General features: G+C 38.2%; 1 protein-coding gene across 3 annotated transcripts in view; it reads left to right on the forward strand.

The window, feature by feature from the left end:
* ZFR (zinc finger RNA binding protein) overlaps positions 1 to 17,603 on the forward strand; it is a 46,744-nt gene that overhangs the window by 22,658 nt on the left and 6,483 nt on the right. The window contains exons 8-16 of one of the 3 annotated variants that reach the window (XM_037373321.1): positions 354 to 654; positions 1,574 to 1,767; positions 6,293 to 6,412; positions 7,392 to 7,537; positions 7,906 to 8,068; positions 9,711 to 9,916; positions 10,151 to 10,301; positions 11,762 to 11,903; positions 16,846 to 16,943. In XM_037373321.1, coding sequence (XP_037229218.1) covers positions 354 to 654; positions 1,574 to 1,767; positions 6,293 to 6,412; positions 7,392 to 7,537; positions 7,906 to 8,068; positions 9,711 to 9,916; positions 10,151 to 10,301; positions 11,762 to 11,903; positions 16,846 to 16,943 — 1,521 coding nt within the window. The remainder of the gene's footprint in view (positions 1 to 353; positions 655 to 1,573; positions 1,768 to 6,292; positions 6,413 to 7,391; positions 7,538 to 7,905; positions 8,069 to 9,710; positions 9,917 to 10,150; positions 10,302 to 11,761; positions 11,904 to 16,845; positions 16,944 to 17,603) is intronic. The other 2 variants (XM_037373322.1, XM_037373323.1) reach the window with 2 other exon arrangements.

The raw sequence follows: 17,603 nt of genomic DNA on the forward strand, positions 1-17,603 counted from the left end.
GCAACAAAACAGTCACGTTGAAACAGTTGGAGCAGAATGCATCCTGAGTTGTACTGGCTTATGAATTTGTTGGCTTTCTGTTCTCATCTACACTGTTTTTGGAGTAAATATCTGAATTTCTAGTGGAAATAAGCAATGTGAGATAATTATTAACTATTTCCTTGTTACAGATTACAAGAGTTTTTACGCGCCCATCAGGGGCTTTTTGCCAAGATCACTTTTCATAAAGAAGCAAGAGCTACCTTATTAGTTACATTGATTTTTTTAGTTATTGATGTTTGTGTTACATCATTTTCTATAGTTATCTCAAGGAGATCATATAACGAATTTTGAATTTCTCTGCATTCTTACAGGTAGTAAAGTTGCACACAAAACTTGGCAAACCCATTCCTTCAACTGAGCCAAATGTGGTTACCCAGGCTACTTCCTCAACAGCCACATCTGCTTCCAAACCAACTGCCTCTGCTTCAAATATAGCAACTAGCAGCAGTACTGTGAACTCCTCTGTTGCGTCCTCTGCAGTGAAAATTCTTACTCCCACGGCAAACACACCACTTAACACTGCATCCAACAACAAAACATCTTCAACCGCTGCTAATATACCTGTAAAGAAAATATCTACACCGAAAATAAACTTTGTTGGCAAGTACAGAAGTCAGTCTTTATTTTGAAACCTAACCTATTCTATATTTTTTTTAAACTTAGTGCAGCAAATACAAATTTATTTAGTTAACTTTATGCATGAGTAACTGTTGTGTTTAAGAGAATTACTGATATGTGAAAGTAAGAATATATACGGAAGTTTTGCTTCAAAATTTTTGGTGTTTTCTGCCCAGTTGTCTCCACCTGACCTTTCCTGGAGGCTTCTGCAGCCTTCATAAGAAGCCCACCTTGGTTTCTTATGTAGTAGGTGATGGAGTACTGCAGTTTATAGTCCAGTTGGTTGTAATTTCAGTTCACAGCTTGAGCTGTCAAGGCAACCTGCAGCAGGTTGGCAGTTGATAACTGGGCAACTGAAACATCCTTGTAACAGTGGAAATCTAGTAGTGGAAATGTTTGAAATGAGTATGACAGATGTTTAGAGATGGGAAGCAGCTGTTCCACAATAAGCTATCAGGCTCTTGAAGGAAAGATCTATGCAGTTGCAACATTGAGGATACACTACCTTTGCTAGTACAAACATTATAAGGTTTTGAATTACTTTTTTGGATCCAGTTAAAAATCTGATGACAAAAAAGAGATTATTAAAATGTGTTTGCTGAATTGTTCCTGTTCAGCCCTATCTCTTCTGAAAAAGCATGAAAATTACTTAGGAACATTGCAATGGTATAAAGGAAAGGGTTTTTTTGCTAAAATAAAACATTGTGTTTAAATAACTTCAATGTTGTTAAACTTACTTTTAACAATATTTTAATTGTATTTAAAATATGGTTAAGTTTTAACTAATTTTAGAGGACTGAGAATGCTTTGGCCAGAACACAGGTATTTGCAAATAAAGTCTTCAGTTTGCACATCATATGTAATCACATTCTCATTTTATGAAAGTTAATGATTTAACTTTTTTGATTTGTAGGTGGCAATAAGCTTCAGACAACGGGAAGTAAACTGGAAGAAATGAAATCAGCTGAAAGTGTTAAAACAGCTCCTGCTACTACAGTGCAAGCACAGGAAGTGAAATCAGACACAGCAGCTGAACCAGTGACTCCCACAACTCTTGCTGCTTTGCAAAGTGATGTCCAGCCAGTGGGCCATGACTATGTGGAGGAGGTAATGATAAGAAAATGTGTATTATTTTTAAACTATTTTATTGGAAATTTGTTCAACATGAAACAATCACAGAAGAGTGGCTGAGGTTGGAAGGGACCTCTGGAGGTGATCTGGTTCAACCCGCTACTCAAGCAGGGCCACCTGCAGCCAGTTGCTCAGGACAGTGTCCAGAGAGTTTTTTAGGATCTCCAAGGACGGAGACTCCACAACTTCCCAGGGTAGCCTGTGCCAGGGTTCAGTCACCCTCTCAGTAAGAAAGTGCTTCCTGAGGCTCAGAGGGAACATCCCGTGTCTCGGTTTGTGCCCACTGCCTCTGGTGCTGTCACTGGACAACACCAAAAAAAGCCTGGCTCTGTCCTCTTGGCACCCTTCCTTCAGGTATTTATATACATTGTATGCATATATATATATGCGCACACATATAACGTATACGCAGCCTTCTCTTCTCTAGGCTAAACAGTCCCAGCTCTCTCAGCCTTTCCTCGTAGGAGAGGTGCTGCGGTCCCTTCATCATCTCTGTGGCCCACTGCTGGACTCTCCGGTACATCCACGTCTCTGCTGTACTGGGGAGCCCAGGACTGGACACAGGACTCGGTGTGGCCTCCCCAGAGCTGTTGTGGGGGGAGGGGAAGGATCTCCTCCCTTGACCTGCTGGCAATACTTTGCCTAATGCAGCCCAGGATGCCAGTGACCTTCTGTGCTGCAAGGGCACGTTGCTGGCTCATGTTCAGCTTGGGTGTCCACCAGGTTTTTTCTGCCAAGCTGCTTTCCAGCTGGTGTCGCCCTGCACACATTGGTGCATGGGGTTGTTCCTCCCTGCGTACAGGACTTTGCACTTCCTCCTGCTCAACTTCATGAGGTTCCTGTCTGCCCAATTCTCCAGCCCATCCAAATCTCTCTTCTCTGGATGTCGGTGCAACCCTCTGGCGTATCAGCCACTCCTCTCAGTTTTGTGTCTTGAGCAAAACTGCTGAGGGTACACTGCCCCATCATCTAGATCATTAACGAAGGTGGTAAACAGAAAAAATGCTAGAATTGGCAAGCTTTTGTTAAAAGTAAAGAAACTTCACTAGCATGGAAAACTGTATCCAGTTCTTAAAACACTGTATTTCCTGTCTTAAGGTACTACTTTGCTTTTCTAGTACCAATAATGCAACTACATTTGAATCTACCATTGTTGCATTTTAGTGGCACACAAAATTTTACATGCAATTCAATACCCCAGAGTTAAGCCCACAACCATCAATCCGTTTTGAGGTTGCATCTACAAAGGACATAACTATACCATTAACAGAAAAAATCCGCCAGGTGCTTGGTTCCTAAAGACATGAATCTGCTGCAGTTTTCAAGTAGCTGACAGACCTCCCTCCTAAAAACTACAAAGGCTCCTCTGATTAGTGAGGCATCTTTCCTCCCCAGTTACTACCTCCAACTACCCAATTATAGCCTCCAACTCCTGTAACGTTGCACACTGTACTTGAATTCCAAACCTGCTGGAACTGCAAGAGTTCACTTTGATATGCCTGTCTAGAAGACTGCAACTTAATGTAAACTCACAGGCGCTGTGGTCTGCTCTGGACTTGAAACCGCTAAAATTGCCTTTACCCGTGAAGGCTCACCAGACTTAGTCATATTCACACTACCTGAAGGCATTTCAAAGTTAACAAATCACTTCTAACAACGCAAGAATCTCCCATCTGTGGCCTGTCTCAAAAGAGCAGGGGCACACATGAACATCACTAAGATGAAACTCAGACAGTTAAAAGACTCCTTACCTTCTTAACAGGAACAAAAATCTTAACACAGGGTTAATTAAATGAGACTATCACATTTGCACACTCTCTGTCCAAACATTTCGCAATGCCCATCTCTCTCCATCATCATCCCCACATTTAAATCAGCCAACTTTAGCGTAAAGGCATAACTATGTCTCTCTCCAGCACTGAATCAAGAATGCTAATGGTCTTCACACATGAAAGACAAGCCGATATGAGGCTGTTCACTTCACACTGAATAGACACACAGCAGTTCAGGTGACCTATGGAGCATGCACACACAAAGAGAGGGCTAGTATCACCAAATTCCACATTTATTCCAGGCTCCTACATAGAAGGATTAACACAATTACTTAAAGAAGTAACAGGCAAAGTTTGCAATGCATGCAGGATTATAACCCTAGGCTCTTAATACCACCACTAGCAGAAGGCACAAACTGTAAGGTATTGCTATAGTCAAAGAAATGTCCTATATTTGGTATTTGCATGGCCTAATGCTTCTCTCATTAAGTCATGGCATTATTACTGGGTAGTGCACACAAAGAATTTTGAATGAGGTGGGCAGCAGGATATTTTATGCAGTGACAACACTGTAAGGAACAAAAATGCTTCCAATCACTTTATTTACAGGTTTAAAAGGAACTTAGCTCTTTTGCTGCCTTTGATTACATATGAAACAAGTTTTCAAATGTGTTTTATGAAAACTAGTATTTCTGACCCAATAAGACAGACATGTACTCCCTTTCCTACCTAGTCAATCCAAGCAACTATACTGCTTACACTGTTAGAACAGCAAATAGGTTATCAGCTCATGAGTTTCCCAAGTCCAAGATCTAACACGTAGGCAGCTACCAATTTGGCCCTTCTAACTGCATCAAGTATCAGTATTCCATGTTAAGACTACAGTCCTTGGACAAATTTTAATCTACCCTTCATGTGAAGGATGAGAGAGTATTTAAATAATCTGCCATGGTCACACGAACTAGAATCACAGGAAGACACAGTGACTTCTGTGCCAGTAGTAGCTTCATCATCTCTCTCAGTGGAGAGCCACCACACTGTGGGAACAGTAACTTGCTGTTTGTGGATGCTGAAATTGTAAGGAACCAGCTGAATGTTTACAAGCCCATGGGGCCTGATGGGATTCATCCCAGAGTCCTGAAGGATCTAAAGGATGTTATGGCTGGACCCCCGTTGCACATCTTGGTCTTGCACAAAGGTCTTGGGAGGTCCCTGTTGACTGGAAGCTAGCCAGTGCTATTCCAATTTACAAATATGGTGTAAGGGAAGACACAGGAAACCACAGACCTTTAACCTCAGTTCCTGGGGAAATTACAGACAACAGCATACTGGGTACTTCCAAAAGTCATTTAAACAAAAATACAATCATCAGGCACAGTCAACACGGGTTCACAAAGGGCAACTCTGGTTTAACTGATTTGATATCCTTCTATGATAAGGTCACCTACCTAGTAGGTGAAGGGAAGTCAGCAGCTGTAGTTTTTCTGGATTTTAATAACTCTTTTGATACTGTCCCTCACAGCAGCCTTCTAAACAAGTTGCTCAACTGTGAGGAGAGCCTGAGGACTCTGGGTTTGTCTAGTTTGGAGAAAAGGAGGCTGAGGTTGACTTCACTGCTCTCTACAGCTTACTGAGGAAGGGACATGGAGAGGGAGGTGCTGATCCCTTGTCCGTGGGATCCAGTGACAGGATGCATGGGAATGGTTCAAAGCAGCACCAGGGTTGGTTCAAACTGGACATCAGGAAGCACTTCTTCACCGAGAGGGTGGTCAGACACTGCAACAGGCTTCCTAGCAAGGTGGTTGATGCCCCAAGCCTGTCAATGTTTCAGAGGCATTTGAACGAGATGACTGTTGCGGATTTCTTCCAACTGAATCTATTCTTTGAAGTTGATCAGAAATTATTTTATTGCCTTTTTTCTGATGCAAAGTTTAGCGGGATGGTGGTTGCGGTGGTGTTTCTGCATGTCTTCAGCTGAATATTTAACAGTTAAATACTTTGAGATATTCTGAGAAAGGTGTGTATCCTAAAAAGGATCACACAGATTCTTTGTGCTTAGGTGAAGTAAGTGCTCAGATCAACACGATGTTGTTCTATATGTTATCCCTAGGAAGCACTGACTGAGATTCCTGTAAAAGTTGCAGCCTAAAGTTCTCCTTATGCAGCAGAATTTTTTACAGCCGTTTTGTCAAGAGAACCCCACAAGCGTCACCAATAATGTGTTACTTTCTGTTACTTGCTATAAAAACTACAGCACCGGGATTTCTAAACAGCATATATCAGAGAACTTAGGTCTTCAACTGCAAGTGTCTGGTTTGCCCTCCCAAAACAACTTGCTATTTCCAGCACTTTTTTAAAACCTACAGATTAGTCTTGTAGCCAGAATTTCTGACAGATTTAGGAGGCTCACCTATGTTTTAAGTGTGCAGATAAACATCCATTTGTTTATCTGTTATCCTGGTTTCTAAGAATGCAATAATTTTATTATTCTATAAACTGTTCATTCAAATACTAGTAACAATCTTAGAGGACTAGTTGCAATATTAAGTCTTTCACAATTGAAAACTGAAGGCTCTTCTTTGCCTTCTTTCAGTTATTGTCTGAACTTTTTTAGCATGTTTTGAGACAGGTAGATGTTATCCAGTGTCACCAAATTAGACCAATTTTTACATTGGCTTTGTTTGGTTTTTTTTTTAAAAAGCCAAATATGTTTTAAATTTATTTTCCAGGTAAGAAATGATGAAGGAAAGGTGATCCGCTTTCACTGTAAACTTTGTGAATGCAGTTTTAACGATCCTAATGCCAAGGAAATGCACTTAAAAGGGAGGCGACACAGACTTCAGTATAAGGTTAGTAGAAATGCTAATGCTTCTGTCTGAAAATCTACCAGATGTTAGCTGTCTGATTACACATGCTTACATTTAAAGACTAAAGTAGGTACTCTGAGTAGATAGCAAATATAAAAAGGTAGAGAAATAAATTTTTTAGGGAGTGTAGCTATTAAAGAAGTAATGCAGACTGTGAAACTATTTTGTTGGGTGTTTTTTTTGCTTTGGGCTTTTTAAAACATTTTGGACATTGCTTTCATGCAACCTTTGCAACATTAAAATACGGTACAACACATGCAAGCAGCAGTATGTTCTTTATGTTGTTTACAATAAACTTCAAATAGTTCAAATAGTGCTCTTGTTTTTGGCAGAATTAGCCATATAAACCCTTGGTGGAGACATTTGAGAAACAAGTGTTGCAGATTTTTTTAGTCATGAATGGAGAGACACCTGTACCGACATATGGCGTGCATTTCAATTATTATAAATTATATTGGAAGAATCTGTTGTGGTGACAGGAGATACAGTGGGCTTGCACAATCATGAAAGGGATGAAAGAAGAGAAAAAACTGCCAGAAAATTGTATTCAGTAATTCATGGTTATGTCCCTGTATGAAGGACCCTTTAGGAAGAGGGCATCAGGAGGCACACCGTAGTCAAGGTGAAATGTTTTTTCAGGCTATAGAGAGTCATTGCACTACAGAATTGACCAGGAAATCACTCAGTATTTCATGTAACATTTTAATCTGAAATTGCTTTGTTCTCATATAAGTGAAGAGGGAATTCATGCTATTTTGTAGTATGTTGTTGTTTTTTTCCTCCAAAATACTGGGCACAGATTTTTCTTCTTCAGCTACTCATTCAATGCAATCTAAAAGGGCATTTTACTCACTTTGATTTTTATCATAGCCCAGTAGTGTATGTTAAATATGTCAGAAGAACTCTATAATCTTGAGATGAGAAGAGGAAAAACATTTTATTCATTATTTTTCTGAACTAGAAAAAAGTAAACCCAGACCTACAAGTAGAAGTAAAACCCAGTATTCGAGCAAGAAAAATTCAGGAAGAGAAGATGAGGAAACAGATGCAGAAAGAAGAATACTGGAGAAGGCGAGAAGAGGAAGAACGCTGGAGGATGGAAATGAGGTAATGCATTCTGTTTTATCAATGAATGAGACAAAGCTGCAGTCCAGTTCTTTAAAACTTAACTCTGCTTCTGTAGTTACTTGTTTTGAGAACTCTGTACTGTCTTGTTTTAAATTAACTTGTCATTATCCCTCTGGGGTTTTTGTTTGTTACTGTTCAAGCCCTCTGAGGAATGTAGACTCTTCTGAATTATTTTGCTGAGTTAATTTCAGGCCCACTTTCAAAATAACCATTCATCTTGGTTACCCTCTGGATTTCACTAGTATTTGCTTATGACTGCTAGAAATGAGGACATACAAGAATTTCTTTAGAATGGTTGCAAGTATTAATTGCTATATAAAGAGAACACTTTGATTGATGCGCTTCAGGCGATATGAAGAGGACATGTACTGGAGGAGAATGGAGGAAGAGCAGCATCACTGGGATGACCGTCGCAGAATACCAGATGGAGGATATCCTCATGGTCCTCCTGGACCTTTAGGCCTGCTGGGAGTTAGACCAGGAATGCCTCCTCAGCCCCAAGGACCAGCTGTGAGTTTCTTAATTTGACAAAAAAAATATGAAATCATACTCATCTGGAGGTACAGTTAAGAACTACTAGTTATTCAGTGCTACTTCAGTTGTCTCTGGTGTTTCTTAATAAAGAATTTGGAAAAGTGAGGAAGAAATTATATGCTAATGAAACTGTGCAGGTAGACCTGTCTTCCAAAATAAGTCCACTGAAATGACAGAAGGATGCCTTAAAACCCAATATTGTTTCTTCTGATACACAAGTCACTTGAAACTTGTGTACTACTTTTAATTTTATTTAATTACATTATACACCATTATTTATCTAATTGTGGACAAATGTATGGATAAAAATTGGTTGGATCATTCACTTTCAGAGGATAGTGGTTAGTGGTGGGTCATACTCTACCTGGAAGTCTATAACAAGTGCAGTACCACATGGGTTTATCCTGGGATTTGTCTCATTAGCACCTTATCAATCATCTGAAAGCTGGAGTGAGTGCACACTCAAAAACATTTACAGCTAGCATGAAACTGAATCAGTTTGGGGTGGGGAGAATAGGTGATACCTTTGAGGGCAGGGCTGCCATCCAGAGGGACCTAGGCAGACTGGAGGAATGGACCAGCAGGTACTTCATGGAATTCTGCAAGGACAAATGAGTAATGCTGCACTTGGGAAGGAATAATCCCTTGCACTGATTCAGGCTGGGGAGTGACAGACTGGGTAGCAGCCCAGCTGAAAGTGATCTGGGAATCTTGGCAGATAGCAGACTCAGCAAGGTGCCCTGGCAGCAATGAAAGACAACAGCATCCTGTGTTTTATTAACAGGGGCATAATCAGTAGATGAAGGCAACTTTCATTAGACCCAAAGGCAGCTTTCATTAGACGTAAAATGCAATACTACATTCAGTTTTGGGCTTTCCAGTCCAAGAAAGATACTATAAACCATAGCAGGTTCAGTGTGGGGCTATCAGGATGATCAGGGATCTGGAACACGTGGACTGAGGAATCTGGACTTGTTCAGCCTGGAGAAGAACTCTTCAGTGTTAATAGCCTGTTAATATCTGTGCATTGTAAAGACAATGGAGCCAGGCTCTTTACAGCCTTAAGAGGCTGAGATAAGTCAGCTTAAACTGAGACAGAACAGGAACGGATTTTTTTCATACAGATGTTATGCAGACTCCATCTTTGGTGGTTTTCAAGAACCAGCTGGATGAAAGCCCTGAGCAACATGATGTAGTCTCATGGCTGACCATGGTTTGCACAGGAGGTTGGACTAGAGGACCTCCTGAGGTCTCTTGCTATTTGAATTGGTCTGTGATTCTATGAAAGCAATCATGGATACTTGATTTTGCAGCAGTATGCAAGTATTTCCTGGTTGATGGACAATAGATATTTATGTTGGGGAGATACGTTTGATCCTGGGATTTCATAGTTTGTTTAATTTTTATACATTTCATGTTTTTTTCAGACATGATTGATTGTGACTGTTCTAAGTTAAGGACATTTCCCATTTTGTTACACTTCATGTTTTGTTACATTTCAGCAATTTGAGGTTTGAATATTCTGGTTTTTAGCCACATGTTTGGGTTTTGGTCACTTACCATTTGTGAACTTGAAAGTGCACCCAGATTTCAAAAATATGCTTTTTCATCTGTTCAGCCTCTACGCCGCCCTGACTCCTCTGATGACCGCTATGTGATGACCAAACATGCTGCTATATATCCAACAGAGGAGGAACTTCAAGCAGTCCAGAAAATTGTTTCTATTACTGAGCGTGCTTTGAAGCTTGTTTCTGACAACATGACTGATCATGAAAAAAGCAAGAACAAAGAGGGAGATGACAAAAAGGATGGCAGTAAAGACAGGTATTTTTTTAAATTACTTTTCCAGAATTTCCTATTTTCTTTTTCTGAGATTTTTCCCCACGCTGTTATCAGTGCTTTCAGGGATTCTCTTCTCTTTGAATTTTGATATGGTATGTGTCACTATGGCCTCAAGGGTATGTGGAATATGCCTATTTTATTTTGCTTTTCTATCTTCAGTATTAGCTTTAAGGTTTTTACATTCCTTTAAATGCAACTTTTAACTGTAATTCACAGATCTTTGAAAGGAGTTTTACGGGTAGGTGTTTTGGCTAAAGGTTTGCTACTCCGTGGAGACCGAAACGTCAATCTTGTTTTGCTATGTGCTGAGAAGCCTTCAAAGACATTACTCAGTCGTATAGCTGAAAGTCTTCCCAAACAACTTGCAGTAAGTAAATTTAGACCTTTGGATTTGAATTTTTGTAAAAATTTGTAAAAATTATTGTAAAATACTGTAAAAATCTGTCCTCGAGTCACATGTCTGCAGAGCTCACAGTGCCACATTTCATAGCCCAGGTTCAGTTTCTTCCCATTTTCAGAGTGTTTCTATCTGAATTCAGGGACTATGCTGCATGTTTTGTTTTCTGTATATTGCGTCCATACACATGTCTAGGTGTTTACGCTAGCAGGGTAGTATCAGTCATCGTTTAATCAAATTTATTTAATTGGGAAATAGAAATGAACAGAAGAAAGACTATTATCCAGTTACCAGGAGCACTAGAGGTAATTTGTGCAGTGTTACAGGAAGCTTGGTGCCTGAGGGACAAAGTTCTCCATTAATACGAGTCTGTCTGTACTTATATCTTGTTTCCAATTTATATGTGTGAATGCCTTGCAGTTCCATAGTTAGTTAACTAAAGTCTTGTGTGTGGGTTTTTTCTTTTAATTTGGCCCTTGAAAAAACCCAACAAAAACAAACCTCAAAGTACATGCAGTACCATTCAGCAGAATTAGTATAAACCACTTGCTGTATTTCCACAAGAAATGACAGTATAGAATAAAATCTCTATTCTGTGCTGAACAAAGCCTGTCTGCCTTCGTTACAGAATGCTTGTCATAGCATTAGTAGTTAAATACTGTCTGGTAAAATGTTCAGCAGAATCAGTGGCATGCTAGAAGCTTTAGCAGGATCACATTGATTAGAAAATCTTGAGTTTGCGCTTGTTTGAAGTAACAGAATAAAAGAAAATTTAAACACTGCATATCTTGGTTTGGCTTTGTGGAGAAGTCACTTATCCCTTCAGTTTCTGGAAGAAGGTGAGAGGTGCCTACAGTTTCCTTTTGGGGTGATTTAGAATTATTTTAAATCTAGTTGCAAGAAGCAGTTCAGAATAACCACCTTGTTAGTTATGTTTACGTTCTTTTTTTCCCCTGGTGTTTATCTTGCCCTTTGTTCTTAGCATGTTGTGACAGCCACATATATAGTGCACCTCGCAGTACCCATCCTGTAACTGCAACCTGAAGACCAACCACTACATCTTTGTGCTTTTCAAAGGCTGTTACAATGAGAAGCATATCCAGCTGACATTTTAAGTGGCACTGAGGCTTTGTCTCGGACACTGTCAATTCTTGTTATGCAACTTGTACATGAATTTCCTTTCTGGGTAGTTGTTTTTTTTTTTCTTCTGCATGCTTGGTGATTTGGAAGCAGTATGCAAGTCCATATATATATATATATGTATATATCTTAATTGTGTATACTGTGGTTTCTTTGCATACAGACGTATCTCCTTCATGTAATCATATTGTTTCTGTCTTTCTGTTAAAAAGACTATGTTGAAATCCATTTTCTTTCCCATACCTTTATTGGCCACATGCTAACAGAAATTTCTGTTTCTTGATATTTAGGTAATAAGTCCTGAGAAATATGATATCAAGTGTGCAGTCCCAGAAGCAGCAATAATTTTAAATTCATGTGTGGAGCCCAAAATGCAAGTTACTATCACACTGACATCTCCAGTTATTCGGGAAGAGAACATGAGGGATGGAGGTTGGGAAGCTGTTAAAGATGTTACTTCTTTCTCACCCCCCTTTTTTTTTTTTATTGTTTATCTGTTCTGCTTAAGATGGCATTAAGGTCCTGGAAGGCAACATGCTGGCATATGTGTTTGATTGAAATAAGTCTTGGTAAAGAACAGTTGGTTAAAATAAATGTTTATATGATGCGTTTATTTAATTTTTAAAATTTCTAACTTCATGTCCAACCTCAGCTTTCTGGAAAAGGTACAAGCTTGATGATTTTTTCCCCTCTTCTAAAATTATGTGGAAAACTAAGTATTTTATAGCAAGTGGCTATAAACTGGCTTTCTAGAGCAGCCTTATCCTGAGAGAAGTATTTTATAGCTTTAGAAAAAATCAAATCCCAAACTGGATCAGTATTACCATCATTTACACATTCCAAATAGCAGTGTCACGTAAAATGCTCTTTTATAATACTTTTGATGGTAACAGTACTTCTAACTTTAAAAGACAATGCAATTTTTTTCCAGCTCTCTGAGGTTGCTTTTTGGTCTGGAGTGCTTTTTGAGTATATATTTAGGCTCTTGGTATTACAATCAGTCTTCTATCCAACTGGCAAACCCAGACTAGTACAATAAGAAATGGCTTTGTTGTTGAACTGAAGCAGAAGGTGGAGCTTGTAAATCAATTTACATTTCTGAAGTTCAGTTTCTCTGGTGCCAGCAGTGTTGCTTTAGGGTCTGTTCTGTAACACTTTCAAAGTTCCAAAAGCTTTTAAGCCAACAAGCATGATTAATGTCTGCAGTACATTGGTTCTTTTTGTTTACGGGTCAGATAAAATTAACTTTTGTTTCCTTTTAATCCTGTATTTTCATAGTTGAAACATAGGCAAACAGGGTTCTGGTGTTTGACAGTGAACCTACAAATAGGAAATCTGAGCCTAATTTAACACTTATTATATGCAGGTTGAAAAATTGTATGTGTGTATGTATACATGTGCTTGTGTATATACGTATTTATATAAGCCACGGAGGTTTTTTATTTCATCTCATCATTACATGTCCTCTAAAATACTTGAGGTTTTTATACTGCATTAGTAAATGTCCTGTAGCTGTGACTAGGGCATTGTAAGCAAGCTGTGTTAACAAAGTCGTCCTGCATAATCAGAAGGAAAAATTTCAAGATGCATTCTCTGGTTTGGATGACTTCTGAAGAGTTTTTAAGAGTGCCTTGTACATGACTTTTTGGCTGTGCATATTATTTCTAGCTATAAAGGCTTTGTACATGTACTGGCACACCCAACCGATTGTACTTGTTTTTTGACAATCTAAGTGTAACATGACTCTTGGTTTGTCTGTGCTGAATCCAACTACACATATTATTTAAGTTTATAAAGAATACTTTAAAAGATTTGGTTATTAAATTAGATTAACGATTAAATGAAGTTAACGTTAAACCCCATGTTTATTTCTTAATGTACTGTGCAAAATTTTGATACTGATTTCTGCCACAATACTCAATTTCAATGAAGTGGTTTCTGGCCTAATATTCTATGATGTGGACTGAAAATAAAATACATCTCAAATTACTACCATCAATCCCTTGATTTATGCCACCTAAAGGAAACAAATCTGTATTTTTGTCTGACCCACACTTGAGTTAAAATTTATCGTTGTGAGTTTATTCACTGCTGAATGCAGTACTGCCTCTAGGCAAGCAAAATCAAGTTAGATTTATCTTCAAGACACTGAGCAGTGTAATATGGATGTGCAGAAAAGTTCACTGTTGAAACTAGAGCAAATAGAGTACTGAATTGCAAATTATTGCAGCAAAGAAGGCCTTATTACGAAGACTGCTGTTTATTTGCTGCCGAGTAATAGTATATGTTTGTGGTTTTCCTTACTGCAGCTTCTCATGCTCTGTGTCTTACAATGGTTTAAAGTTTTCATTTTCTTTAGCCTGCTTGGGGAGCTAGTTCAGGTGATAAGGAAGGCTTTACCGGAAGAATGAGTTTGAGTAAAGATGAGACTGAGACTTGCACGTGGAGTAGAATCATGTTTGAAGTGTCATAACCCCATTACATGATAAAAGGCTAAAAAAATAAATACAGTGAAATAAAATTGTTAACCGCATAGCTACTGTTTCTTACAGTATTGTGCGTTTGACAGTTTACCAAATCTGACATATTCAAAGTGCTCTTAACCCCTGCTGTGGAATCTTTCCTTCAGCAAACAAAGTGTACATACTTATAAACGCATATATGTGTGCGCGTGTGTCTTTTTTTATCCTTAGCTAACAGCCCCGGTCCAAAGCCTTCTAGCAGAGGGACTTGATTCCTGTCAGGGGTTGCTGCCAGGACATCGGAAGGATTTTTGACCAAGGTTTTCTAAAGCTCAGTGTCACACCTGCCATGCTTTACGAAGGAGGGGGTTTGGATGCATAGTCCTAGCATCTACTGTTACTTTGTGTTTTGGTTTGGTTTTTTTTTCTTTTTGTCTTTGTCTTTCTCCTAGAATTAAGCAGTGTTCACACTAGTCTTGAAATAGTTGGCTGGGTAAAATGTATTTTACATAATAAAACATCAAAATTGATCTACCTGTTAACTTTTAATGAAGAAGTAGTGTGGACACAGCATGTCTAACTGAAGATTAACCCCTTATATTTAGGCTAGTAATAAGCTGCATAGGGTAAGAATTCATGCTTGCTTTTGTAAATTAATTCAGTTTTTTGTCTTAGCTTAACAGAGTGGTAGGTTAGGCATCTGGATTTAGTTAAATAGTCTTTAAGGGGTTAATCCTGAAATGTGAAACAGATGCAAAAATCCACAGATTAAGTATTACAAGAGTATCTTTGATAAGTTTTTTCAATGTATTATTCTCAGTGCAATAGGTGCCTTCGCAACTTCTTTCAGAGTTGACTTTCAGTCTCTTTAAGTTCCAAGGGTATGCATATACCTGTTAGTAGCACATTTTAGATCAACATTTCCAGCACTAAGATTCTCTTCTGTGCATTAAAACTAATTTTTTAGTAAAATTATTTTCCAAATCTTAAGTTTTCAGAGCTAGAAGTAATTGGAATTTCAAATTATGTAATGAATTATTGTGCTAAAAGTTTGCACAGTGTCACCTATTTGCATATTAGTTTTAGAAGAATGTAAACAATTGGCTGATTAGGCTACTGGGCCCAACAACCCATATTTTTATTTTTAATTTCTCGGTCTTACTTTGCCACTTTTTTCCTGCTGTGGGTTTTCTCTAAATGTATTCCTTGTCTCTTATATCCCAGCTGTACTCGTTTCATCAGTTATCTTACCTGGCACCTCTTGTGTAGGTTTGGGTCTGAAGATTTTTTCAGTTTGGTTTTGTTTTATGTGAAAGGAAACACCACTTTAAATGTCATTTGCTCTGTAAAAGCCTTGTTAGTGCACATTTTTGTCTTTCCACTTTAACATATAGCCATATGTTGGAATATCTGTGTGAGAAGATACCTGTGTTCTTCTCAGATTCGTTCTTATTTTGAAATCCCTCCCCCTTTTAGCCCTGTGCAGAGCAATGGGACTATCCTATAAAAAATGTTCGAATCTGAATGTAGTACTTCAGATTAAATTTAATTATTATATTGCAAAGTTGTACCACCATGTTCATTCATGGCTTTTGACGTCTTGGTATAGTAAATTATCCTGCTATTTATTTCACATTTTTATAAAATAGGTGGTTTCAGAGCTGTCTTTATGCAGCTTCTCTAAAAGCTTCTCATTTCAGGCATGTATTATGAGTCTTAATACACCTTTTTTTCTTAAAATTTTATTTTATTCTCTGATTTACCTAAATTTATATCTTGCTGGATTAAACTGTATTGTTCCATACAGCCAGCTTCTGTGAAATGAGTGCCATCGAGTGAGGGCTTTTTGCTTTGTCTTGTCTGGTATATCACCAGTTATGCTACCAATAAACTTTATCACTAGTCACAATAGCCATTTTCATAATTAGTAAAACAAAGACCTTTTAAAGCTGGTTACTGCCTTATATCTGTGCAATTTTTAGGTAACCTGAGGATACCGTTTCACATTGTTCAGTGGTTTCAGTTTCATTGATCCAAACACTTCCGAAAGGGACTGTGGTCTCTTCCGTTTCAGTAACAAAGCAATCAGCTTGGTAATTGAATCCTTCTCTGAACATTTAAATACACAAAAGCTGCTATATTTTCTTTATCTTTCAGACGTTCTCTTTAAACTGTTCCTTGCTTTTCTTTCTCCTGCTGAATCTCCAGCAAAGCAGTCCCTTTTCAGATCCTTCCTTGGCTTCTGAATGATACTGGAGCACATGCATTATGGGCCGAGGAATTTTATTTGTATGAGTAAGAGAGAGGGCACTAGAAAGTAGTAGAACTCTCTAGTACTGAAGAAGACTTCACATTCCTTTAGCCAGGTTTTTAAAGCAAAATAATTCCAAGTTTAAAGTATGGTAAAAATAACTTCATTACTAAACATCTAGTGCTTTTGTTATGCTTAGTTTTTCTTGTAAGAGTAGGTCCCAAATAATACATGACCATTAAAATTTACAAGAAACCTAAGTCTGAATATTTCTACTTGGTTAAAGTGGATTTTTGTGTTCCTTCTGTCTTGTGTTCTCTGTGCTGGTGCACTGTGTCCAACCATCCTTCCTTTAGTATTTAATTTTAGGGGATATGTGTTTTTTCTGGTGTTAGCTTAAATAAAGAAATACTACGCATTGCATAATCTGCAATGCATTTGAAAATAATCTCAGAGCTAAAGTATAATATGCTCTTGATCTTCATATTGGGTTGATGCCCTAATCCTAATTGAATGGCTTTTGTTGAACATTTACGTTTGTTGTTCAAGGGTTTAAATTTCAAATGGCATGTGTGACATTGAAGCTACTTTAAGGAAGTGTCTTGCTCACCTGGTCAAACACCCATTCCTCACTGCATTTTGCCAATTCAATCCATTTTAGATGTAACCTCGGGTATGGTGAAAGACCCACCGGACGTCTTGGACAGGCAAAAATGCCTTGACGCTCTGGCTGCTCTACGCCACGCTAAGTGGTTCCAGGTTCGGAACATCATTTTACTTTCTTCTTGTAGCCTTATGAGAGATTAGTTCAGTTGCAATATAAATGTTTAATTGTGTGAAAACACTCAGCGTTGTTCATGCTAATAATACTTAATATTTTTCGGGTCCCTAAATTTAAACGTAGAAGTTCGAGTATGGAGGAACTGCTTTATGCAGTTATTGCTCATTTGACATGATTTTTTTTTCTGGTCATTGAGAAGGCGACATTGAAAGCTTGACTCGCTTGGGGTGATCATATGTTGTATATTTGTTATATATTCCATAAGGCTGCAGAGTAACTTTGCTTTAAATAATGGAATATGTGTTTAAAGCTTTGTGTTTAGATTTAAGACTTTATTTCATATTTCTTTAAGTGCATTAAGTGTAGGGAATGAAAGGTGAGAAGCAACTGTTTGGTTTAGTGACTTTGCAGTCTGGCAAAGGCACAATAAAGAAACCAAACAGATTCCCTTGACCTTTCAGTCTCTATACCTATTTCTTAAATCTTTACTTTATCCTTTTTATTTCTAATATAGAAAGACACTGTATTTACTGTTACAAGTGAATATAGGTCAAAGTGTACAGGGGATCAAGAAATGTTATTCTTGTATAACCTGTGCACTTTGACTTCTACCACCTTAAATTACTAACCCTGTATAA

This window comes from Falco rusticolus, chromosome Z, assembly GCF_015220075.1.
Source record: "Falco rusticolus isolate bFalRus1 chromosome Z, bFalRus1.pri, whole genome shotgun sequence".
Taxonomy (NCBI): Eukaryota; Metazoa; Chordata; class Aves; order Falconiformes; family Falconidae; genus Falco; species Falco rusticolus.